This window comes from Stenella coeruleoalba, assembly GCF_951394435.1.
Source record: "Stenella coeruleoalba genome assembly, chromosome: 6".
Lineage (NCBI taxonomy): Eukaryota > Metazoa > Chordata > Mammalia > Artiodactyla > Delphinidae > Stenella > Stenella coeruleoalba.
This window is the reverse complement of record NC_137151.1, coordinates 125,176,469-125,201,860: the sequence shown is the minus strand read 5'-3', so window position 1 is coordinate 125,201,860 and position 25,392 is coordinate 125,176,469. Positions and strand designations below refer to the sequence as shown.

The window sequence follows — 25,392 nt, the reverse complement described above, 5'->3', positions numbered from 1 at the left end:
CAAGAATGACGACAGATTTTAGATTGAAGACCGTGTCTTTCCTTTATACTACCTAGTCCTCTTCTTAAAGGTCAGGGTAGAAACATTTGTTATGTTGAGTCACTGCTTTCCAAAGCCACTGATGGATCATTGTAAAGACAACTGTTATTTCTCCTGAGGAGCAATGTTTAATCTGGGGATTGTATTCCTGATTTGGAAATAAATATGGGTGTGACCAATATGTCACAAATACAGCCAGGAAAAATTCTAAATCTCTATGATCATTAACAGCTGGGAAATTAGTTCCAAGTCCCAGAAATAGGCAAAAATATAAAGCACGTATTATATGAGAATCCCGGTGCATATAAAGACTCACACCAGACATACAGAATTCTTCATCTTCTTTACCATGTATTTTACCTAAAATGAATATGTGAGTTGGAATAAACGTTATAGACTTCATTAGCAAGTTTGATGGGCTCTTTAGAATTTGGAAGGTTTGGAGTGCTTGGAGAGATGGGGACCCATCAGATGTCCTTCAAAAGAGAAGCAGCACAACTGCCAGGCAGGTTTTAAATCACACTCCAGCCTCTGCATCTCCAGAAGTAAAACTTCATTCACGTCAATGGAGAAGCCAAAAACAATCACAACAGAACAGCTGAGACCAGCAGAAACCTGTCCAGATGGCCCGGTACCCCTTGGGTATTGCCTTCTCCTGGAGATTACAGCAGGTCCCGAAATCAGGAGGTGTTACCGGACCACCCGGTGACATCAGCCGAGAAGGCAGGGGGGGCAGGCACTTAGGGGTCTCCTCTGGGCTCTGCTCTGCTGTCTTTCACTGGCTGAGGACGGCAGGGTGAGGGAGCAGTCCCGTCGTCCTGGGGGCTGTCCAGGATGGCTCGTTTTCATGGGGGGACTTAGGTTTTACCAAAAGTAGCAGAGATTTTTTTTTTTTTGCCCAGAGACAGATCCCTGAAGCTTATTTCTTTCAAAGCTTCTTTATGATCAAAAAGCCAAAACTCAAAGTAACGAATAATACTATATAAAACTCCAAATACCAGCTTTCCCCCTTTCCCCTTCTCCTACACCTCTTCCCGCCCTCCAGCCCCTGCCTGAGAGGTGCTGTTCTCTGAGGACAGCAAACTTCACTGATTAAGAGAATAATTCTAAGGTTCTGGGTTTGTGAAAAGCCCAAAGGTTGGTGACTACACACTCCTTCTCCCAAACCGGGCCCCTGGGAGCGAAGGAAGCTGTGGACTGGCTGCCGGTGAGAGCGGACGGTGTGAGGTGGGCCAGGCGCTCCCAGAGGGGCCTGCGTGGAGGAGACCACAGCGAGCGGAACTGGCCCACGCCGGCCCCCGGGAGCGAGGCGGCCACGACAGCAGGGCGGAAGTGGGGACGCTCTGCTCCCGCCCCTCCCAGCCCCAGGACCTCCCAGAGTGTCACTCCAAAGCCCCCTCAGTTCTTGTCTCACTGCTCCTCTGATTCACAAAAGTGCCAAAGAAAAGGGGGTTTTAGTGCGCCCACACCGCTGGTTTTGATCCCCTCATGTTATCCTTGATGCGATCTTTAAAACCAGGAGGCAGAGGAATCAAGAAAAACTTGGGATTCTGGTCAGCATACTTACAGTAAACAAAGAGTTTAATCCCCAAACAACATCCTGAAATGAGAAAGAAAGACAAAAACAAGTTTCAGGTGGGGATGGTCTCTAAGAGATGAACCAGTTAAGTCAGCATATAGTGGAAGAGGTTAGTTTTCTGCAGGAGTTATTTTAAAAGGTAGGGCCTAGGGCTTCCCTGGTGGCGCAGTGGTTGAGAGTCGCCTGCTGATGCAGGGGACGCGGGTTTGTGCCCCGGTCTGGGAAGATCCCACATGCTGCGGATCCTGTGCTCCGCAACGGGAGAGGCCACAACAGTGAGAGGCCCGCGTACCGCAAAAAAAAAAAAAAAAAAAAACGTAGGGCCTAGAAAGTTAATCTCAGGCTCCCCCTTGCAACCTGGGGGACAGCATCCAGCGCAGCAGCTGTTACCAGCCATTGCTCGCTTTTTGTGCACTTGGCACAGACTGAGACCTACGAGTGGTTTTAGGTGGGACAGCGTTTGTAATCCATGCCTGACTGAGCCAAAGTGGACGTGTGTGGAAAAACGTTACGAGAGAGAGAGGCAGGGAGACGGCACGTGTGATATGCCACACGGCTCTCAGAGCTTCACAAACAGGCTGACTGGAGGCCCACGGCCCTTTCAAGTTGAAAGGTGGGACCATCAGTGTCAGAGCAGCAGGACGGTCACCAGGGAAGACGGTGACTGGCTCAGAAGACCATGCCTTTGTGCTGAAGTGCAGGCTGGGAACACGGCTGCCCCTAAACCCAGTCCCAGGCGATCGCTCTTCTGGGCAGGATCGATCCCTCAGCAGACAGGCAGAGGCTACAACCGTGTGGGACCAGTTCACTACTCAGGCAAAGAAGATGGCAAAAGTCAGGTAGCTGCTTACTACTAGGTGAACACTGCCCAAAAGTCCTGACTCCTTCTGATAAAAGGTCAGGCATGGGGAGAAACTGCAGGTGCCTACGGACAGCACCATGGAAAAGCCCTGAGGCGAAGCACAGCCGGCGGCCTCACGTGGGTACCCACGACACGCACCCCCGAAACCCACTCAAGCCATGTTGGAGAAGCAACTGGGGCCACTTATTTAGTCCCTGTGGCTCCCCTTTCCACCCCCTGCCCCAGCAGAGGGGCCCCCGTGCAGCACACCTGGCTGCACCCTGCCACCCCTCCTCTGTCCAGTGTAACTCAGAGCAGACACAGAACATCCAGCCTTTCCTTCCTCCGTCTCTACCCACGCCTGGCGAGTCTCCACTGCTTAAAGGGGGAGACAACTATCAAAGACTGGGGCGAATAGCAAGACGAGGGTAGAAACAGTAAACCACCGAAGCACAAACCGTAAACGGTAAAGGGAAGAGGGGAGAGGAGATGACTCGACACCCTAATCCCCGCCCCCAACCGAAGAGAAGTGGGGGCAGAGGAGCTGAGCAGGGCCAGCGCCTGGCCAGCAGCCCCAGGCAGGCGGTGGCGGGTGGGCAGCGTGGGCCCGTCCACCCATGCAGATGGGACAGCGTGGACATCGCTGTCCTTACAGGAGGCTGGCTGCCGATGGAGGGGCATCCGGGGAGTTGTGGGCAAAGGACACGCTACCTTCAGTGTCCTCGTGGGGGCCCAGCCGGTGCCGTCAATCGAATGTTCTCTCAGTAAACTGAAACAGACACAGAAAGGCACAGCGGTCAGCAGGGAGCAGGCTCCAGTCCCGCGAGCTGCTCAGCGTGATTTCTGTCGGAACGGAGGTGCACGTCTCATGCAGTCCGTCTCTCCTCTGTGGCTCCACAGTTTCCTGTGTCGCCACAGAAGGCCTTCTCTGCCTCACGCCTGTATGGGTCCTCCAGTCTAATCGCGAGTGTTATTTTTATGTATTGTACACTCAGCAGGGGAAAAGCATGCTTAAATCAGAACATACAGAGCGCATCTGTCGATTTAACATTCAGAAAAGGATGGTGACAACAATGACAGCGGAGCTTCCTGCTTGTGTGTCAGCAGGACCCAACACTCACCCAGTGCCCCAAGACCAAAGAGGGAGGGGTCCCGTGCTACGGAGGAGAAACCAAGGCGCAGGGCAGCACCCGCCCCAGGGCACGCGCCCCCAGCTGGAGCTGCAGACTCACCCACGTGAGCACCCAGCACATGATTTTAATAGCTGTGTAAAAAATAAAAGCAGAGGAACACAACATTCTGGAAGGTGCTCACCCCGGGTGGGAGGACCACGCTCAGGGAAGGTCACGTGGGCTCCAGGGGTACGTGATGTGAGCTGACCGAAGAGTCATTTTCATGACTGTCCTACCAACGGCAAACGCACAGCATGTACTCGCATATAAATAAGCATCCCACACTTTGAAAAGTTACCACTTACTGCCTAGTTTCCTTCTGGTGAAAAAAGGAGCCTGGCATTGTTGAATTACATCACACTGCTGCTTTCACCTGAACCTAACAGCTCCTAAGCTAACACGTCAGTGTCAGGCTTTCCAGGTCATACTTGTTACTGTTAAGAAAATTTTTGAATCAGAACACGTTCAAATTCACAAAAATCAATGACGATCAGGAGAAAACACAAATATGCAGAATTTGAATCAATGCCATAATCTTAATTGCCCATGAAGATCAGTTAGAGTAAATAAAACTAACCTACAGCTTACTTCGAGCACCAAAAAGAAAACTCCCATCATGCACCCTAATCCTATCTGCCCGGGGCACGTCCTTCCACCCTGCAGAGGCATCAGTGAGTTGTTGAGATAAAATCTCTACAACTTTTGAATAACTTTTTGGAACCAACCGCCCAATCCTGGTGCTTTATATGATCCAACGAGAGACTTCTTTACTAAGACGGGGAAAGAATTATTTCTGATCTAGCTTATCCTTTTCATTTATAGACCTTATTGCAATTTTAGCTATACCCTTGTTTACTTGTTTAGTGCCTGTCTCCCCACCAGCTGGCAGACCCCATAAAGCAGAGATCGCAAACTGCTCCCCACTGTGTCTGGGCTCAGCCAACATTAGCTGATGGAAGGCAGGCGGGCAGACTGGGCGACCAGTCAGCGCCCTCTGAGCTTCCCCGTCAACAAGCACAGACAGAGCAGGACTGCCCCTGGAGGCCAGGTGTGCCCATGTCTGGGGGCCGCAGATCTGAGCAGGGTGACACCACGGAGGTTCAGGCCCAGCCTGAGCAGATGGCAGTCCCGAGGGAGCTCAGGTGACAGCCACGTGGCCATCAGAGAGGGTACAGGCAAGGGGACAGAGGATGCCCCAGGGACTACACTGGAAACTCAGGTTCTAGGAGAACAAAAATCTGAAGTGCAACTGCCGGGTTCATGGCCCTGGTCCCTCCAATCCCACAGACATAGCACTGCTGGCCCTGAGCCAAGAGCAGGGTGTGGGCCCTTGGTGGGAGCAGGGCAAGTCTCACTAAGAGAAGCAAAAAGCACCCCTGTGACTAGACCAGACCCCATGGAGCGCCAGGCACATCATTTCCTTTATTCAGGAGATGCCATGTCCAAAACCATCGCTGGACACTGTCTAGTTTTTCACAAAGAGGTAGTCTTTGTACATAAACCTGGCACACTACTTCCCTCAGTTAAATTCCCAGAGGTGCAGCTGACAGGTCCGAGGGTATATACAAGTTAAATGTAGGCCTTATGGCTGAAGGACCAATGAAAGGTGTACAGGTACACGCACTCTCCAGTGGAACGAGGGAGCCTGTTCTCACACACCCTTTGCTTTTGTATCTGCCAGTCTGAGAAGTGGTGAGCGGCGTCCCCTTGCTTCCACGTGTCCTCTGATCACCAAGGAGACTGAGCATCAAGCAGACGCTCACCACCCGCTGTGTTTCTCCTATGAATCACCTACTTGTAGGCAATGCTCATTTTCCGGTGGATATGTCCCATCGTTTTCATATTGATTGAAAGGACTGTTTACATACAAAGGATGTAATCTTGCTGATCTTTTCTCTTTCAATTTTGTGCTTTTGTATTTTTAATTTTAATGTGGCTAAACCTATCAATGATTTTCCTTTAAAGTTTCTGTCTTTTGTAGCAGGCTACAAATTTAACCAAATTTAACTACAAATTTAGCCAAATTTACATTTAACCATCTGTTAAATTCCTATTATACTTTGCTAATAATCTGATTTCTCAGAAGACTGCAAGAGTAGAGAAATGCCCTCTCTGGACCTAATTCTGACCGGAGAAGGGGACGTGACAGGAAGTGGAGTGTGGGGAGCCCCCAGGAGAGTGGGCACAGGTGAAAAGCCTGGGGAGACAAGGCCGGACCAGAAACCACTTACAATCTGGACCTGAAGATCATAGATTTTTAAAGTTTCAATATTTAAAGGACAGATACTTAAAAGGGAGGATGACTGACTTATAAAGTGTATTTTTAACTTTTTTTTTTTTTTTTTTGGCGGGATCGTGGTTCCCCAACCAGGGACTGAACCTGGGTCCTTGGCAGTGAGAGCGTGGAGACCTAACCACTGGACCACCAGGGAATTCCCGTTAACTTGCTATTAAAAAATGAAGCTGATATGAAAGAACAGGGGGCTCCACATACAAACTAAAATGGGGAGATGAATCCTAGTGGTTGTCCTCGCAGGGAGGAGCGGTCACAGTGCACGTGTGGGGAGAAGAGGGTAAAAGGACAGGACACAGAGGCAGGGCCTGCGGAGGGACTAGCTCACAGTAAGAAAGCAAAGGACACACCGGAGAAACCCTGTCTGCCTGCCTTCCAGGTTCCCGCAGTCCCGAAGCTGGCAGTGGTGGGGCTGGGGCTTGGCCCGGGGGTCCAGCACCAGAGCCTCTACAAGTTAACCTCACTGCCCTACCAGAGAAAGCGCAAGACGCAGAAAAATAAAGCCCACAAGCTAAATTTACTAAAAAACGACAACAACCAACACTCTACGCAACTCCTCCAGTTCTCTACGTTAGTGACCAGCAAGCTTAGGCGGCAGGAAGTCACTGACCCCTGACCATCTGCCATTGGAAGGGTGGGGACCCAGGCACGACTGGGAAAGCGTATCCTGCTACGAAAGTGCTCCTATGCGCATCCAGACGATTTGGGAAAGAGGACATTTAAATACAAGTGCTTGGGTCTTCTGAAGCCTCCCGTCCACATCCCCCCACCCTGGATTCCATTACTCATATTCTCCCCTCTTAGCTAAAATCAGCCAGACGGAGGGAAAAGGGTAAGGGCCCTCGAGGGGGGCACCTGGGTGGACCGCAGAGTGCAGCCGAAGCCTCCCTAACATCGGCCCAGCCTCAAGATCTCCTCTCCGGGGAGATACCGTGTAGAAAGCCCATCACTCACACACGGTGCTCACAACACGGAAGACGGGAACGCAGATAAACTCACCTGAGACATATCTCGCCTGTCTCTGTGATGTTGGGGTGCCAGATCCTGGTCAGGCATCTCACTTTAGGAGGCTGCAACACAGAAGGAAGAGATCACAGGCTCTCCAGAGCCTTCCACGTACCCCGCCCAGGGCCTTGTCTCACCACTCACGTGGCTCAGCAGGCACCGGCTCCGCCACCCCCGCAGCAGTGTGTGCACACTGCATGCACCGCGCCGCTCGCACGGGTAAAGCCTGCCCGCGCCCCGAACAGGACCCCTCTGCAGGCCCCGGGGCTGCCGGCGGCTGGTGCCGGCGGCCGGGCTTCTGCGTCCTCTGACCCTGCCTGTGCAGGAGGAGCCACGGCGCCCTCCGGGAGGAGCTCTGCAGCCTCCAGGCCCCACTGACGCTACGTAGCTGGGCTACGGCTGAAATACTGCCCCTCACGGCGGCACTGGCCCCCTCTGTGCGTGTCTCTGAAGGCGCTGTTGTCATTTACTTTCTTCTCGGTGCAAGTCCTAGCCCACTTTACACTTAAAGGAGGAGACAACGCACACAAGCATGGGAATGAGGCACATCAGCAGTACTCAGGGTGAAGCATGTTTGCATAAAACTGTTCTTTTACTATTACTCTGTTTTAAAAGCAATCCATACTCACCTAAGAAAACAACAAAAAGGAAAGCTATCTGCACATCTACAGATATAGAGAATATAAAACTCTCCCCAGAAATAACCTCTAGTAACACCTGATGCACATGTTGGAGCCTCTGTTCTAGGCGACACACAGGTGCGTGTGATGCACATTCATTTTTCTTTACGGAAGTAGGGAAATGTGCTATACGTTTCTTTTCCACGTTTATTTTTGTCACCATTTCAGATGACTTTGGGCTTTTGTGCATTCCACGGTACAAACACTAGTATTTAACAAGCCAGTTCCCTATCACTGGACGTTTCGGTTGCTTCCCACTTCCACTACAAACCTGCTGGATCAACGCTGTCTTCATTCGCATCCATGAGATATGTCCCCAGGATGAAGGCCAGGAAGGGGAGGGGCTGCCAGAGAGCAGGCTGCGCACTCAGCGCCAAGTGCCCTCGCCTCCAGAGAGGCCGCGAGCCCACCCACTGCAGCGGGTGCGCCTCCTCCCCAGGCCCAGTTCCACCGCGAGGTGGCCTTGCTTTGAGGAGCTTGACAGTCGTCTCACAGAATCTCACCAGACAGCTCATCTCACAGATACGAAGCCTTCGTCATCAAATTTTTATCCTTGATACCAATCTAGAAAATCTTTCACCATCCAGATCTCCTCCTGTACTATTTCTAGTACTCTAATAGTTTCAGCTCCTTATTTGTATAAAACAAACATATTTTTCAGTACCCTCGTAAGTTTTCTTCCTGATTTCAAAACACCATGACATCAGAATGTCAAATATGTCATGTCACCTAGACTCCCCAAAACGATTAATCCAACCATGCAGATGTAGGCGTCTGAGGATTACAGAATTTAGGTTCACAGTGAGCTGAAATCAACTGAATACGCTCATTTGCTTTCCTGCAAGTAAACAGGAATGCATTCGACAGAAGGAATGCTAGCACAGCCTGCACTTTCAGCAGGGCCTTCAGGCTGAAGAGGGAAGGTCAGCGTCACTGGCGCTGTACATATTGGTAAATCTCTCTAATGAACACTGAACGCAGGTAACCTACTGGGTAGAGCGCATCACCAACTCAGGATCTGAAGGGACTGAAGGCTCACCCCCTCCCTCCTCTGAGGCCCCAACACACAGTCACCCCGCCGAGTGTCCACGCGGCTCCAAGGGTCCGACTGCACTTGCCCCTCTCCTCCTTGTCCCTTCACACCGTCCACAGTTAGATGTTGGTGCAGCCGCCCCCGCGGCCAATGGCCCTCGTAACAGCGGTACCCCACAAAGAGAGCAAACCTCTGCACCAGAACTGTGGTCCTGGATTCTGACACACACTTTCTAAACTGAACCATTCTTGTAGACCCTTACCGCCCCCAAAGCAAGACCAAGAAATACCAGCTCCACCTCCTACCTCAGTGGTGGCATGACCAGCCATCCCATCACACAGCTAAGGGTTTAGTATATGACAAAGACTGCAGTGCAAATCAATGGGAAAGCAGGGATTCTTCAGTGGACAACTGGCTAACCATTCGGAAAAGTACAGTTAGATATTCACTTAGAGCTTTATTCCACATAAGCGACACAGAACTCTAAGAGGACTAGAAGGAAACGTGGATGAGTTATCTTGGGGTCTGAGGCCTGATTTAAGCATTTCACAACATGAAAAATTCAAGAAGGAAAAGTAGACTTGACTGCAGTGGTGAAAAAAAACACAAACTTTTATAGAACAACAAAAAAACTGAAAAACAGGAAAATGTTTACAGCACAGCTAAGTAAACTAAGAAAAAGTTTCATATAATTTCTATATAAGAACTCTTATAATAAAAAAAAAATACCTCCAAGGAAAAAAAGGGCTAAGCACATAACAACAGCTCATAAAAGACATAAAGAGCTAATAAGTAGGAAAAAAATTTAGCATCCTACTTATTTAAGAAATGAAAATTCAAATGACATTTAGATACCACTTATTTCCTCCCAAAATAGCAAAAAGAAAAAAAATAATGAAAATATCCCACGTTGGTAAGGGTTTAGGAAAAAGGGAATTTTCAAACACTGATGGTGGGGATGTCAACTGGAAAAACTCTCTGGAGGGTAACTGGATAGTACTGATAAAAAGCCTTAAAATTAGCATCAGTTACTCAGTACCTGTAATTCCACTTCTAAGAATTTATCCAAAGACAGCGGCAGGCATGCACAAGCTGCTGTCTAGGACATGTATCACAGCACTGCTTATTCCAGGGGTCAGTAAACTACAGCCTATGGACCAAATAAGGCCAGGCCTGTTTTCACGTGGTCTATAATCTAAGCATGGCCTTTACAGTTTTAAAAGGTTGTTTTAAAAAAAGAATATACGACAGAGACCATATATGGTCCACAAGGCCTAAAATATTTACTATTTTGCCCCTTACATAAAGTCTGGTTCACATAATCAAAATATTGGTCAGCCAGTGATTGACTATAAAGGATTAGTTTAAAACCATGATACATCATACAATTAAGTGTTCTTACTAATGATGATGTCATTATATATTAAGTGACGTGACAACATACGTTCTCACGCTATGATGACATACTGTCCTATCTACGATGTTACCAAGCTACGTGCAGCGTGACCCCACTCGTCTGTGTGATTATACATTGTGCACACCATACATCAAAAAGCTAACGGTGATCATCTCTGGATGGAGAGATAACAGGTGACTAACATTCTACTTTTGCATAGTGGTATTTTCTCAATTTTCCACAGAGTATAATAAATTACATAAAAAGAAGAGGGGTGACTGGGTATTCAAGTGTTACTTGTGGTACCTCCGGTTCTCCTCCTTCTGGAAACGTGGCAGGGCAGCCCTTCCTGACCCCTCTCAGGGCTGGTCACGGTCACATTACTCGATTTGGTTGCATCACATAACCTCACTTCCAGGGGGAGAGAAAAGCCGCATTCCTTTCTCCTGCTTCAGCACACGGTTTCCTCTGACCACTCACAGCAAAATGCCATGGGAGCGTCGTGAGGCCTGGGACATCACAGCCAAGCTGCCATCTGCACTCAGGCCTCCTCCGGGCATCCCCATCACATTGGTTCGTCACTGTTTCTGTGTCCAGAGACTGAGCTTCGTCAAAGGCCGCTCGACTCTCATCTCCAGCCTACAGTGTCTGACACAGAACCCAGCGCATTTCAGGAGCTCATTAAACGCCAGTCAATCATTGCAGCCTACTTCTAGGACTGAGAGAGATTACGAGGCAGCTGGAGACTGCGAGATAAAGTTCAGGGAAAAAAGGACAAAGATCCCGAGGAAATCTGCCTTTCAGCTGCTGGGGCGGAGGGGTGTGAGGGGTGAGGGGGCACCAAACAGGTGTATTCTTTCTGTTCTAAAAAAGTTTATTCTAAAATAATGATCTACTTTACTGCTTAAAAGGTTTTCATTCACAACCTTAATAACTGACCTTAATTATAGGAACTATAAGTGTTAGGGGTTAAAAACAAATTCCTCATGAAGTAGAGAAATCATGTAAATTACGGCATTAGAGCAAATGAATCCTGAGAAAGCTCCGCAAAGCCCTTTCAGGCTGACTTGCTAAAAACTGGCTGCATCTCCTCATCCAGATGGAACATGAATTCCTTCAAGTCTGCCCTCATAATCTCTACCCATTTGCCTGTAACCTTTCATATGCTGGTTTAATCTGCAACGCCATAAACGTGTTGGGGGGCAGAGAGCATGCCAAGCACTGGATGCCTGGTGTGGCAGCCCCCGCCCAGCACTGGAAATACAGTGAGATTAAGACACCTCCAGACTCCTCCTTCAGGGAGCAGATGGTCTAGTGAAGAAAGACGCTAAGAAGAATTCTGTAGATAAAGCTTAACCGCAGAAAAGGTGAACAGAGCTACCTCTGTATCACTGCAGAACCTTACCTCACGCACCCTGGAGGCAGGGCAGCCCTGTGCACCCTGCGTGAGCTTGTGACCCTCACTGGCCTGCTGGTAAGGCAGCTGCACCACCTCTGCCTGGATGAGAGGCAGAGAGGCCCTCACGGCAGCAGGGTGGCGTCTGGACACAGCCCCGAGGGCCTGGCCTCCCAGGGCTTCCTGGCTGGAGAACATGGGTCTCCTTCCCGATGAAACAGGACTAGCCCATCATTTAGAAATTTTCCAAAGGAGACAGAAACTAAAACCTAGAAATGTAAGGTCTTTATATGCCACCAGTTAATACAGGAAAAGTGTCTTGGAGGCTCAGCGGCTTTCTATCCTCTGTTTATTTCATTTCCTACTCCTCTGCTTCTTAAACGGGGAGTATGACAAACATTTTCTCACTACCAAGCGGCCACCAGGTGCGGTGGGAAGGACACACATTAGGAAGCCGGGCAGCTCTGGACAAGAATCAGCTTTGGCAGTTGAGCCACCTAGACCGGCAAAGCCAACAAGTTCTTAACTTTACCTTTCTGAGCCCTAACTTCCTGATGGGAAAGATATGAACATTAATGTCACCGAGAGAACTACTGGAGAGTGACATAAGGTAAAACTGAGTGGAGGCACCTGACACACAGAAGCCCTCGACAAACTCTGTTCCTTCCTTGACGTTTCTGAGGTTTTGCTTTCTCCTCACTTGGAAAAAGACACTCTGCCACTAAATGATGCCAGTGCACCCGAACCACGGTTCTCAGCCCCGCCAAATTCACTGCTTTTCTGAAGACTGTCACAAACTCACCGCCCTTTAATTTTAACATTCTCTAGGTGAGTAACCCACGGATATGGCATATGTCCAGAAGGTTAGAGAGTCTAGAGTTTTAAGTACCGCACGTCGGGCTGTTTCCAGAAACCATTAAAACAGCCCCAAATCCTTAATATGTGCGCACTTAAACCAAGTTCTCAAACTGCTCTCACCTGAGGGAGTGCAGTGCTCTGTCAGGCCAGGTTCCCCTGTTGGTGATCAGGGAAATAGGGGAAGTCTCAGCGGGTGGCTGGTTGGCTGGATTGACAAAGACCTGAAATGCATATTTTCCTGTCTTCACTTAAAAATTAAATTTATTTTTTGTTTTTCTTGGACTGCTAACTCTTCCATCCTCATAAATTACATTTCCAAAAGAACTTTTAATACAGTAGCCCAGTAAAGATCAATTTCCATAGATAAAAGTTTGGCTTTAAACAAACAAGTGTTAGAGCCACTGAACTAGACTTGGGCGGTGGAGATGGGCCGAGGTCGCGGGGAGCAGGTGATTCCCCCTGTCAGAAAAGGAGGGAGCAGTTACTGCAGGGAAAGCAACGGGACACACGCTGTGCCCGATTCCCACAGCCTCAGGTTAACAGGAGACTGAACTTTACCATCAGATTTTTCTTTCCTAGTCGACAGGCCAGAGAAGGCTGAGGAACATCACGGGGGGAAAGATGTATATCACATCGGCAGAGCTGGCCACGTGCCAACCTCGGCAGCTCAGGGATGGAGAGGGCCCGCGTACCACGCCCACTCCGGCGCCCGACTCAGGGGTGTGCGGTGCTGTTCCGAACCTTCAATGATTTCTCACAGCCACAGTGAAAATGCCCCCAAAACCCCAAATCTGAGTTTTCTCACCTCTCCACTATTCCCCAAGCCTGATTCTTCATTCAAGTAGACCTGGTCAACTTGACCTGTACACAGGTTGCCAGTTCTCATTTCCATACCCACTGACACAGTTGCAGAGACGTCCTCGTCACCTAGAACACCCGCCCCAGTTGTGCATGAGCCAACCCGAGACAGGACGACTCCAATTCTAGTTCTCCTCAGAAGCTTAACTGGCCCCGACCACTTTCCAAAAGGGACCCTCTCTCTTCCTTCTCTGAATTCCTCTAAAGCATTCTCCTATTATTAACCAATATCACTGTCTGCTACTTACCACTTTTATCATTTTATGATAACTTCCTACACTTTCTCTCACCTTCCTAATGGGTCGGCATGTTCCTTAAAAGCAAAGACAGATGTGACAGCACTTGGCACGGTTATTACTGGGAGGGTCCTGGAGGGATCAACACGTAGCTAGGGGTGTAAATCACTCATAATTTGAAACTACAGGTCATTGTTCTTTTCCAAAATTCTAAAACGCACATTTTATACACTTCTGGAATTGTGCTGTTATACCATAAACAGAACTACAGTTTAAACTAAAATGCTCTTTTCTCCAGTGCCAGAATCTAACAAGATTTGCGTGAACTACCCAGGCAGCCCCTGCGGAGGCGCCAGCCTCGGGGGGGTAATTCCAGCCCCGGCAGAGCTGCGCCCCAGCACACACCGGCACACGGGACTCGCAAGCACTTGCTGAGAAAGGGAGCCTCTCCGCTAACACTCTCAAGAATGCTGATGAGGGGCATTAACCACACAAGTGTCAGCCATCTCGTGCTCAGTCCCAGGACTGGGTGGGCTGCACTCGGACACAACGCGGGGGGACTGCCGGGCCCGGTGACGGCCACCCGCCACAAGAAGGGGGAACAGCGGCTCAAGCGCGGGCTACTCACCACCATGTTGTATGCATCAGGAACTTCAGTTTCAAACTGAAATTTTCCACCCTGGTAGTAACCCTCATCTATCAAAAAACACAAAACAAAACAAAAAAATCCTTTAAATTAAAAAAAAAAAAGGAAACAAAAGGCAAACACTATGTTAGCATATGGCAAATACAGAGAATTAAGAGTTGAAAAAGAGGACTGCAGGGCTCCTTTGTTACTCCACCAGCCTCACCCCTGACCTGACGGTTACAAGTCAGCCCACACTGACTGGCGCCTGCAGCGCTCTCCTCACTGGCCACGCGCCCTCGGGGAAAAGGGAGGCCTCCCCTGGGAGACTGGCCCCCTCCCTGCGCTCAGCTCCTCGGTCCCGGCCCGCGGCACCCAGTGCCTCCCCTCAATGACACGTGACCACCTTGCTTCAGCGCTCGGTCACCTGTGTGCCGCTGGTCTCCCCACGAGAATCAGCTCCACGGGGGAGGCAGGCTTGTGCTGACTGCTTTTCCCCGGTGCCCGGCATGTGGCTTCCAGTCACTCGGCAAACACTGACTGAGCATGGACCCTCTGCCAGGCCCTGCTCCAGACCCTGGTCGGGGACACGGCAGTGAACCAGCCAGACAAAATCACCGTCTCAGCGACTGTGCCCGGTCAGCACTCGTGGGCTGGCTGGCCGAGCGCTTGGTACAGCCTTCAGAACAGAGCAGGCCCTCTGGAAAGGGGCTGGAGGGTACGCAGAAGAATGTCCAGGGTCAGAGCGGCACCGCCGTGTCCCCCCCGCCGCCCCAGGTCTGCAGACCCCACAGCTCAGTCCCAACTCCCTCGCTGCGCCGCCCACCTCTCTGCCTCTCCTGGAGTCCGCCGGCGGTGGGCTCGGCTGAGTTGCAAGCGCTGCTGGTGTGGCTGCCAACAGAGGGCGCTCCAGCACGAATGCCCCCCACAGGAGTTAAATTACTCTGAACTTCACAATTTGATAAAATTACCACCATCTTTAAAACGAATGTTCAACTTCCTCTAAAATATTATCATCGTGAACAAATCAGCAATATTACATTTTATCACTTCCCTCAGCTTTTTATATAAAATGAACATTTAATAGGAAGTTGTTGGTCTCAAACCAGCCACTAAAAAACCATTTTTCTTCTTTAAGGGCGTTGAGATTGTGTCAACATTTATGTCTGTCCCGCAGTTAGAACTCGCCTTATCTCGCTGTGTTACACAGGGAGCCCTCTGTGCCCTGGAGCCTACTCCCTCCTTCCTGCCAGGAACCATACGCTAGTGTCTTCCAGCCAGGGTACGGGTACTGCGGGGAGGACACACTGTCCACGGGGTATGTGGGCACTGACAGCTTTAACAGAATCCACTTCTAGATGGCCAGTGTCCACGAGTGCCCTATCATGAAATCAATCTGCCCAACAGTACTTGTGAGGCCAAGGAGTCATGCCAGCTGCCCCTTCCCACCTCCCCTTTCACTGTCTTTCTCCCACTTGTAACAGAAGGCCTCCTGCTCATCTAGCCTCTCCCTGTGATGCACTGCACCAAGGTGTGATGCACTGGTCACAGTAAAGCTCCTTGAATCGAGGCACTATGCAGGGTTGTGCCTTTCCCTATCTTACACCCATTTCTGTAAAGGGCAAAGCATGGCGTTAAAGATAAGATGTCCCAGTTCAAGTTGGAATGTCTTGAAGTTAGACACACGTGGAGCCTGATGGCAGGGATGATTAGATTTCATTTAGTAATGTCAATCACGGGACTACTGGAAAAGAATGCCTCACCCCCATGAGAAGCAAGCGAAGAGGGTGCCAAGAAGCAAGAGGCCCGTGCCTTCCCCCGCGCGGTGCCAGCCCCGCACCTCACCTCTCCACTAGGGGTTAAACTCGGAAGTCAGGCAGCTGTTGGAGACACATCTTAATTTAGAGGCTTCGCCAGAGAGAGAGTCTTGGCAGTTAGAACTGGTCCTGCCTACTGATGCACACGGCAGAAATTTCTGATACGCTGAATGAGCTAAATCTGCAGCCACGAGTCTTTGTAAACCCTAAGTGTTTAATATATATTGGTAGGGGTGAGATGACATTAATATCACAGTTTTCTCAATGCTTTCTGAATATTTCAGGTAACATGAGAGGCCGTCAAGTGAAGAATGATGGGTATGATTAGCGGTCGGTTGGCAGGTCTTAGGAAAGTGGTTTTGGTGCGCACCTCGGAAAATGCAACACAAAGGGATCCTAATGACTGGGTTTGTAAAGCCATTTCCAGCCAGGTGGTTCCCAACTCTTTGCTTTCAACAAAATAGAAGAAGGAACCTAATCTAGTAATCAGCTGAAAGACCACAGTAAAATACCTTGTATGATTTTTGGTCCCTAACTTTGAAGTCCAGGGACACAAAGACGTAGTGACAACAAACACCTTCCGTGCCTGCCTACTTATTTATATGAACAAGCAGTTCTCAGTGTCTATACCTACAAAGACAAAAGGAAGGAATAAAACTGATATTGACCCCTTCTTTCTGGCATTAAGTAACATCGTTCACAAGCACATCAACTAAATCAGAAAAATGCTAAGAGCAGCCTCTCGCTCTCAGATACATCTCCGATGAAACGCTACTGTGTTTAGTAACCATCACTATTTATCCAACAAACATTTGGTGAGTGTTACTATGTGTCAGGCACTGTTCTAGGCACCACCAGCAAGAGACCTTCCTGCCCTCATGAAGCTTACATTCTAGTGGGAAGAAACAAAGTAAGTAAGTTAATCATATAACAGAAAGTGAAAAAGAGCTGAGGGGCCAGGAGGTGGGAGGAGCTGCAATTTTAAATAGAGAGGTCTGAGAGTGAAGGCTGGAAAACGGAGGGTATCCGGGAGAAGAACACTCCAGGTATGGAAGAGTGGTGAGAGACCCATGAGAGCGCCTGATGCATTCAGGGCACATGCAGAGGCCAGAAGGTGAGGCAAGGGAAGGGGAAGCTGCGGCTGCGGAGGTAGCAGGCCTGGCCTCGCAGGCCACTGCTAAGTGCACTGGCTCTTATTCAGCAAGGCAGGGAGCCACAAGAGGGGCCTGAGCAGAGGAGGGGCAGGACCACAGAAACATCATGCTGGTTAGGAGCAGGGTAGGAGCAGCTGGAGTAGAGATACTCTGATGGTAGCAACAGCAGGATTTGCTGGCAGATTAGGGGTGGGGTGGGGAAGAAAGGAGTCGAAGCGCTGCGCTGTTTGACCCTGCAATGGAGAAGGGCAGAGCCGTCACCTCGAAGATAAAAAGACTGCAGAGGGCACAGGTGCGCCAAGTCCAACATCAGATTTGAGATTGAGATTTCATGTCAACAACCAAGCGGAGACACTGACCGCAGCTGGCAGATCTTTCTGGACAGATCTTTCTGGAGTGTAGGGGAGAGGTCAGGGCTGCATGCGAGGTTTGGGAGCTGTGTATAAGAGCATCCAGATTTCATGAGCTGGCGAGGTCCCCAAGGGCCTGACTATGGAGGTCCAAGGACAGTACAAAGCCTTGAGGCATCCCCGACTTGGGTCAGGAGACGGGACAGGAGGGGCAGTGGCAGCAACAGAAGAAAACCAGGAGCCAGGAGCTGGTACAAACAACAACTGTAACAATCGTTCAAAAGAAGATGCTCAACACCCAGGAGTCTCACAGTGATAGGAACTTCTTAAATAAATATAAATATATAGTTACAAAACAGTATGACAGGGTGAAAAAATTCTTATAGGCAGAGGAATGTTTGTATTAGGATAAAATTCTGTGAGACGAGTGAAATAAAAATATATGAGTGCAAGGAGAAAAGGCAGCCACGAACATTTTCCAACCATTAAAGTGGAGCCTGTTCATATACATATGTTTTTTTTTAATGCATGATGGTGGGTGTAGCCATGGTATTTAGATCCTACTGGAAACATTTTAAAGAGTAAAATAATACTTTCCCCTTTAAATGTCAATATTTACAGCACACTGGAAATTACACTCTATGCAAATTTTAAACTTAAGGGCAGGAAAAACACAATTCCTGCCAAGATAACCTTGTAGATCAGGGGTCGGCAAACTCTCTGAAAAGGGCCAGGCGCTACGTACCTGGGGCTTTGGGCTACAGGTCTCTGTCATGTACTGTTTTGTTTTATTTTTTATCTTTTTAAATAGCCCTTTGAAAATGTAGAAACCATTCTCGGCTCGAGGGCTGCACAACTGGCCCGGGATGGGCTTTGGCTCACAGGCCTGGCTTGCCCACACTCAGGTGAAAATATAGCAAAAGAAAACCGCGGCGCCAAGCTGAGCGACACTGAGCGCCCGTGCAGCGGGCTCACTGAAGAGGGAGAGCCTGTGGGGCGGGCGTTACGGAAGACCTGAAGACAAGCACCGCCAGCAGCACAGCAACAAGCACGCTGACACGTGGAGCGTGGACCACGCGCAGCCGCCGGAAGCTCTGCTCACGTACCCAGTCCGCCACACTGCGGCTGCTTTAAAGGAGCCACTGAGGCACATGGACTGAGTACCAGCTGCTCCACAGCTGGCAGGCCGCTTCACATCAGGCGGTGTCACAGGGACCGGGGGATGAGCGGGTCAAGGGAAAGGAGACAGAGTGGGGGTGGGGGGGCGCGAGGGGAGCAGAGAGAGGAAGGCCGCTGGGAGCAGAGGAGGAGCCAGGCCGGGCGGAGCTGCAGACAGACCCCGAGTCAGCTGTGAGAGAGGGGTGCTGAGATTCAGAGGAAACCGCGAACATGAGGAAAGAAATGGAGAAGACATTTTAGATGTAGTAAACAGAATATCAAGAGCTAAAAAACATAATATCTGAAACGAACACTTCACTGGATGAGCCTCAGAGTCAATCAAGCGCTGCAGGGATTTGCCTGGCGTCCCGTGGTTAGCACTCGGCACTCTCACTGCCAAGGGCACAGGTTCAATCCCTGGTCAGGAAACTAAGATTCCACAAGCCGTGCAGTGTGGCCAAAAACAAAACAAACAAAACTCAGCAGAAATAGAAACGATCCACAGTGAGGCACAGAGAGAAAAGTGAACAAAACCTTCTGACCCCAATGGAAGTCTAGTTTATATGTATAGGGAATATACAGGTAAGCGATATATATTTTGGGGGGGCTTCCCTGGTGGCGCAGTGGTTGAGAGTCCGCCTGCCGATGCAGGGGACACGGGTTCGTGCCCCGGTCCGGGAAGATCCCACATGCCGTGGAGCAGCTGGGCACGTGAGCCATGGCCACTGAGCGTGCGCGTCTGGAGCCTGTGCTCTGCAACGGGAGAGGCCACAACAGTGAGAGGCACGCGTACCGCAAAAAAAAAAAAAAAAAAAAAAAGAGAGATATCTTTTTTAAAGTTTTACTTGGGGATATGCATACTTTTTAAATATTTATTTTATTTATTTTTTTATTTTATTTTTTTTTTGGCTGTGTCGGGTGTTAGTTGCGTGTGGGCTCTTCGTTGTGGCGCTCGGGCTTCTCTCTAGTTCCGGCGTGCAGGTTTTCTCTTCTCCAGCTGTGGCACACGGGCTCCAGAGCATGTGGGCTCTGTAGTTTGTGGCACACAGGCTCTCTAGTTGAAGTGCTTGAGCTCAGCAGTTGTGGCATGGGGGCTTAGATGCCCCGCAGTATGTGGGATCTTAGTTCCCGGACCAGGGATCGAACCCGCTTCCCTGCATTGGAAGGTGGATTCTTTACCACTGGACCACCAGAGAAGTCCCTAGGTAAGAGATATTAACATTCGTATATCTAACTGGAGTCCCATAAAGGGGTTATAGATAAAATATTGAAAGAAATGTTGGTCAGTTATTTCTATATATGCTTTTTTCTTTTTTTCTTTTCTTTTCTTTTTTTTTTTGCCGTACGCGGGCCTCTCACTGTTGTGGCCTCTCCCGTTGTGGAGCACAGGCTCCGGACGCGCAGGCTCAGCGGCCACGGCTCACGGGCTCAGCCACTCCACAGCATGTGGGATCTTCTCGAACCGGGGCACGAACCCGTGTCCCCTGCATCAGCAGGTGGACTCTCAACCACTGTGCCACCAGGGAAGCCCCGGTCAGTTATTTCTAAATTTGATGAAAACTGTAACTCACAGATCCAAAAAGGTCAATAAATCCCAAGTGAGATAAACAGAAAGAAAACCACATCAAAGCACATCATAATAAAACTGCTAAAAACTGTGACAAAGAGAGAACATTAAAAACAGCCAGAGAATAAAATGCATATCACATAAAATGAAACAAAGAATCACCACTAACTTCTTTTTTTTTTTTTTTTTTTGCGGCACATGGGCCTCTCAGTGCTGTGGCTTCTCCCGTTGCGGAACACAGGCTCCAGACGCGCAGGCTCAGTGGCCATGGCTCACGGGCCCAGCCGCTCCGCGGCATGTGGGATCTTCCCGGACCGGGGCACGAACCCGTGTCCCCTGCATCGGCAGGCGGACTCTCAACCACTGTGCCACCAGGGAAGCCCACCACTAACTTCTTATAAGAAAAAAAAATGTCAGAAGGCAGTAGAATGATATCCTTAAAATGCTGAAATTGTCAACTTAAGAATTCAACATTCAGCAAAGCTGGCAGAATTCATCATTCAGCAAATCTGCACTACAAAAAAAAAATCCAAGGACGTTCTTCAGGCAGAAGAAAAATAACAGATGGGACCTCAGATCTACAAAAAGGAATGAACGCTGTTAAGTGGTAAATATGTTGATAAATATATGAAGAAAATATAATTATCTAAAACAAAAGTAGTAACGTATTGTGGGTTATAACAAATGTACAGTAAATGAGACTACGTGATAAAGGCTCGGATGGGAAGTGGAAGCAGAGCAACATAAGCCTAAGCTTCCTCCTTCAGAACTAAAGAAAGACGAGCAAATTAAACTGAAGACGAGCAAATACGAGAAACCAAAAAATATATTCGAGGAAAATCAATGAAACCGAAAACTGGTTCCTTGCAGAGACCAATAAAATTGATAACCTCTAGCTAACCTGATCAAGAATACAGAAAACGGACATTTTCAATGGCAGGAATTAAAGAGGGGATTATCAACACAGACTCTACAGAACTTAAAAGGGTCAGAAGATGTTAAGAGCAACCTTATACCAATAAATGTGAAAATGTCAATGGTATGAACAAATTCTTTGAAACATACAAATCACCAAAGCTCACTCAAAAATAAGAAGCCCAAGTTAACCCCTATCTAAGAAATTTTATTCATACAGTACTTAAACTCTTACCACAAAAACAAAACAATAAAATACTAGACCTAGGTGGCTTTACTGGCGAATTCTATCATTTAATAAAGAATTAATAGTAATTCTACATAAAACTCTTCCAGGAAACAGAAGGGAACACTTCCCCATTCATCCCAGGAAGAGTAAGGAGGGGAGGGGAAGGAAAGAAACTAGAGCCTTATCTTGCACCATATGCAAAAATTAACTCAAAATGGCTCACAGACCTAACTTTAAAACCTAAAGCTATAAAACTCCTTAAAAAAAAAAAAAAGGAAATCTTTGCATTTCTTAGGACACAAAAAGCACTGTATTAGTTTTGTATTGGTTGCTGTAATAAATTACCACAAACGTAGCAGCTTAAACAATAAAAAATTACTATCTTTTGTAGGTCATTTGTCCAAAATGAATCTCACTGGGCTAACGTAAGAGCTGGCAGGGCTGCATTTCTTTCTGGTGGCTCTAGGAAAAATCCACTTCCTTCTCTTTCCAGCTTTAAGCAGCCACCTGTACTCCTTCCTCCACCTTCAAAGTCACTGGTGGCCAGTGGAAATCGTAACACATGCACCAACATGGATGACTCTCACAAGCACTGTGCTCAGTGCAAGAAGCCATGGACAAAATGCTACACACTGGCTGGGGCCATTTACATGACATTCCGGAAAAGGTAAAGCAACAGGGCAGAAATCAGATCAATGATTGCCAGGGGCTGGGGGTGGGGAGAGGAAACTGACTACAAAGGGGCCCAACTTTTGAGCTGATGGAAACATTTTATGTGTATCTTGATTGTGTTGGTGTCTACACAACTGTATGTGTCTGTCAAAATGTAGAGAACAGTACACCTAAGAACAGTGGCTCTACTGTCTGTAAATTATACCTTACTAAACATGATTTTTAAAAAAGATACAGGTAAATCCTGCTACATAAAAGGCACCATCAGGTGGTCCAGGAAAATGAAGGGGCGCTGGCGATTTTACAATGCCAAAAAGCTCAACATTTAAACAGCACGTCATTTTAAAATACTTTATATAATTATACACATTTTTACTGGTAACCATAAGAATATATATTTAACCATGGTAACGAATGGCTTCTAAAACAGTACGTCAGACATTTAATTGCACACCCACTCCTAGAAACCTGAGCATCCCAAGAGAGAATTTGCCTCAGTTTTACGTGCGAGGCAGAGGGCAGAAATCAGTATACATCGGACAATCAGAAAACAGTATATATCGGACAACATGTCACCTACTCAGCAGTAAGCAGAGACATATTGCATCAACACAGTTCTTGCAAGCAGCAAGGAAAAGAGCAGTGAATGTTTCCTTAACAAAAGTTAGCTGATGTGAAGGCAGATAACCGACTGTCTCAAGAGCAATCACCACGTATCTATTATATATGAAGGGGGGAGAACTGCCACCTGCATTTCCAGGATGATTTGAAAGAAAAGACTCCATCAGGGAAAAGTCTGTCCCTCATGATGGGTATCCCTATAAAGCTAAAATCACCCTAGAAAGCACCAGGGCTGAGAGCACACATTCTGTGTCGAAACCGCGACACATTAACAGTAAGCTACACACACACTACTGTGAGACTGGGGTGGTGGTCAAGCCAAAGGCCTGCTTCAGTGCTCTGACCCATTTCCGCATCTTTTAACACGTCCATGATTATTTAAATGTTGTTCCAAATGTTCATGTGTGGAACCAAACCTGTGTTTCAGGTTTACTAACCGTATTTCTTTGCTCAGAAACTGGGAATCTTACTTTATTTCATACTAAGAAATTTTTCCTTCTATAACTCCAAAGCTCTGAAACAAAGCTTAGAATAACTAAGAACCAAACATAATGGGGATAACAGATAAAACAATTTAAATTTCATGACTCAGTGTAAGGCGCACTTTTATTATCATGCTCATCAGTTAGGGAGTTTTTATAAATTAAATGTTAAAATTAAGAAAACATGACAAATCTAATAACCAACACATTTAAAAACATACTTACGTGAATATACACATAAATATACAAGATTTACAATGTAGCTATAGAATTCCCCAATCAGAATTTTTAATATATGTAACAATAATAAAAAGGATGTTATTAACCATTAAAAAACCCACTTCCCTGGTGGCACAGTGGTTAAGAATCCGCCTGTCAATGCAGGGGAAACAGGTTCGATCCCTGGTTGGGCAAGATCCCACATGCCACGGAGCAACTAAGCCCGTGTGCCACAACTACTGAGCCTGCACGCCTAGAGCCTGTGCTCCGCAACAAGTCACCACAATGAGAAGCCCGCGCACCACACTGAAGAGTAGCCCGTGCTCACCGCAACTAGAGAAAGCCCACGCACAGCAACGAAGATCCAACGCAGACAAAAATAAATAAAATTAAAAAACAAAGAAACAACCTCCCACATATCTAATAAAGAACTTACACCAGGTATATAAAACTTACAACTCAGTAATGAGACAAGCAATACAATTTTTAAATGGGTAAAATTATTTGAATAGACACTTGAACAAAGGAGATAGAGAGTAAACAAGCTTGGGAAATGATGCCCAACATCTTTAGTCACTAGGGAAATGCAAATTAAAGTCACAATGAGACACATACCTAACAGAATAGCTAAAATTGAAAAGACTGATAATACTAGCTATTGGCAAGAATGTAGGGTAACTGGAATTCTCATTCATTGCTAGCAGGAATGCAAAACAGTACTTTCATTTTGGAAAAGAGCATGGCAGTGTTTTATGCAGTTAAACTTACTCGTATCACATAACCTAGTAATTGCACTGCCAGGAGAAATAAAAAACGTTGGCAAACGAAGACCTGCCCACAAAGGTTTACAGGAGCTTTATTCACAACAGCCCAGAAGTGGAAATAACACAAAGGTTCATCAATAGCCTGTTATAACCTGTTACAAATAAAACCCATACAATAGAATACAGCCCACCAATAAAGATACAAAATACCACATAGATGAAACTCAGAAGCATTACGCTGACTAAAATAATGTAACTTATAGCTCAATCAACATTGCTTGAAAATTTTTTTTTAAATCAATCTAAGTTTCCACCTTAGGAAAGCAGAAAAAGAAAAGCAAATTAAACCCAAGGTATAAGGAAGGAAATAATAAAGAAAACAGCAGAAACCAATAAAATGGATAAACAACTGAGAAAAACAAAAGCTTGCTCTTTGTAAGAGATCAACTGGATAAACCTCAAGCTAACATGATCAAGGAAAAAAATAGAAGATCCAAATAAATCAACATCAGGAATGAAAACAGGGACATGAGTGCAGATCCCACAGACATCAGTAGACTAATGAGAAAATATTCCAAACAACTTTGGATGGTATGAGAATGCTAAGAGCAGTCTTACTCATCACGGCCAAAAGCTGGAAAGAATTCAAGTGCCCATCAATAGGTAAATAATTAGGTCATATTCATACAACCAATACTGTCGCCCACAACAATACATATGAATTTAAAAACATGTTACATGAAAGAAGCCAGAGAGTAAGAATATATAATATGATTCCATTTATATGAAATTCAAGAACTGACACAACTAATTTATGATAAGAGAAATCAGAAAGCAATTTTGGGTGGGTAGCAGGGGGTGAGGAATTGACTGCAAAGGGGAAGAAGGGAACTTTGGGAATGCTGGAAAGATGTTTACTGGGATTGTGGTTACACAGGGATGTGTATCCATTCTGCAAAACTTATTACACTCTACAGTTCAAGTTAGTACATTTTATTGTTTGTAATTTTATACCTCAGCAAAATTTATTTAAAAAGTAAAAACTAAAATTAAAAAAAAAAGGGTCCATGGTCCCCTCTGCCTACAAGCCACCATGTCACAGTGGGGGCAGGCTGAGGGGACCTCCACAAGTCAACTGGGCAACTCTGACCTGGCCCGGTTTTTCAAATCATCCCTCTAACTTCACAGAAGACTCCGGTGGTATTTCAGCCAGTCTTTAGATTTTTGCTTTGTTTTGTTTCATTTTACTTTCTAGTATTGTTTCTTGTTTTGTGAGTTGATGTGGGGATTTTTTTCTTCTAAGTTCATTTCTTTTCTTTTCCTCTATCACCAAATTACATTTCCATCTTTTCTCTGAAGAATACATTTATTCCCAAGCATGAGGGACATTCCAAAAACAAACAAAACTATAAAAATGTTACCAAGTACGAACA

The 25,392-nt window shown here is 47.2% G+C and overlaps 1 protein-coding gene across 2 annotated transcripts in view; it reads right to left on the bottom strand.

Annotated features, from left to right (window-relative positions):
• UBE2F (ubiquitin conjugating enzyme E2 F (putative)) overlaps nt 1-25,392 on the bottom strand; it is a 53,669-nt gene that overhangs the window by 6,457 nt on the left and 21,820 nt on the right. For both annotated transcript variants that reach the window (XM_079925457.1, XM_079925458.1), the window contains exons 5-8: nt 14,015-14,082; nt 6,924-6,994; nt 3,171-3,228; nt 1,607-1,639 (exon numbers count right to left, since the gene is read on the bottom strand). In XM_079925457.1, coding sequence (XP_079781583.1) covers nt 1,607-1,639; nt 3,171-3,228; nt 6,924-6,994; nt 14,015-14,082 — 230 coding nt within the window. The remainder of the gene's footprint in view (nt 1-1,606; nt 1,640-3,170; nt 3,229-6,923; nt 6,995-14,014; nt 14,083-25,392) is intronic.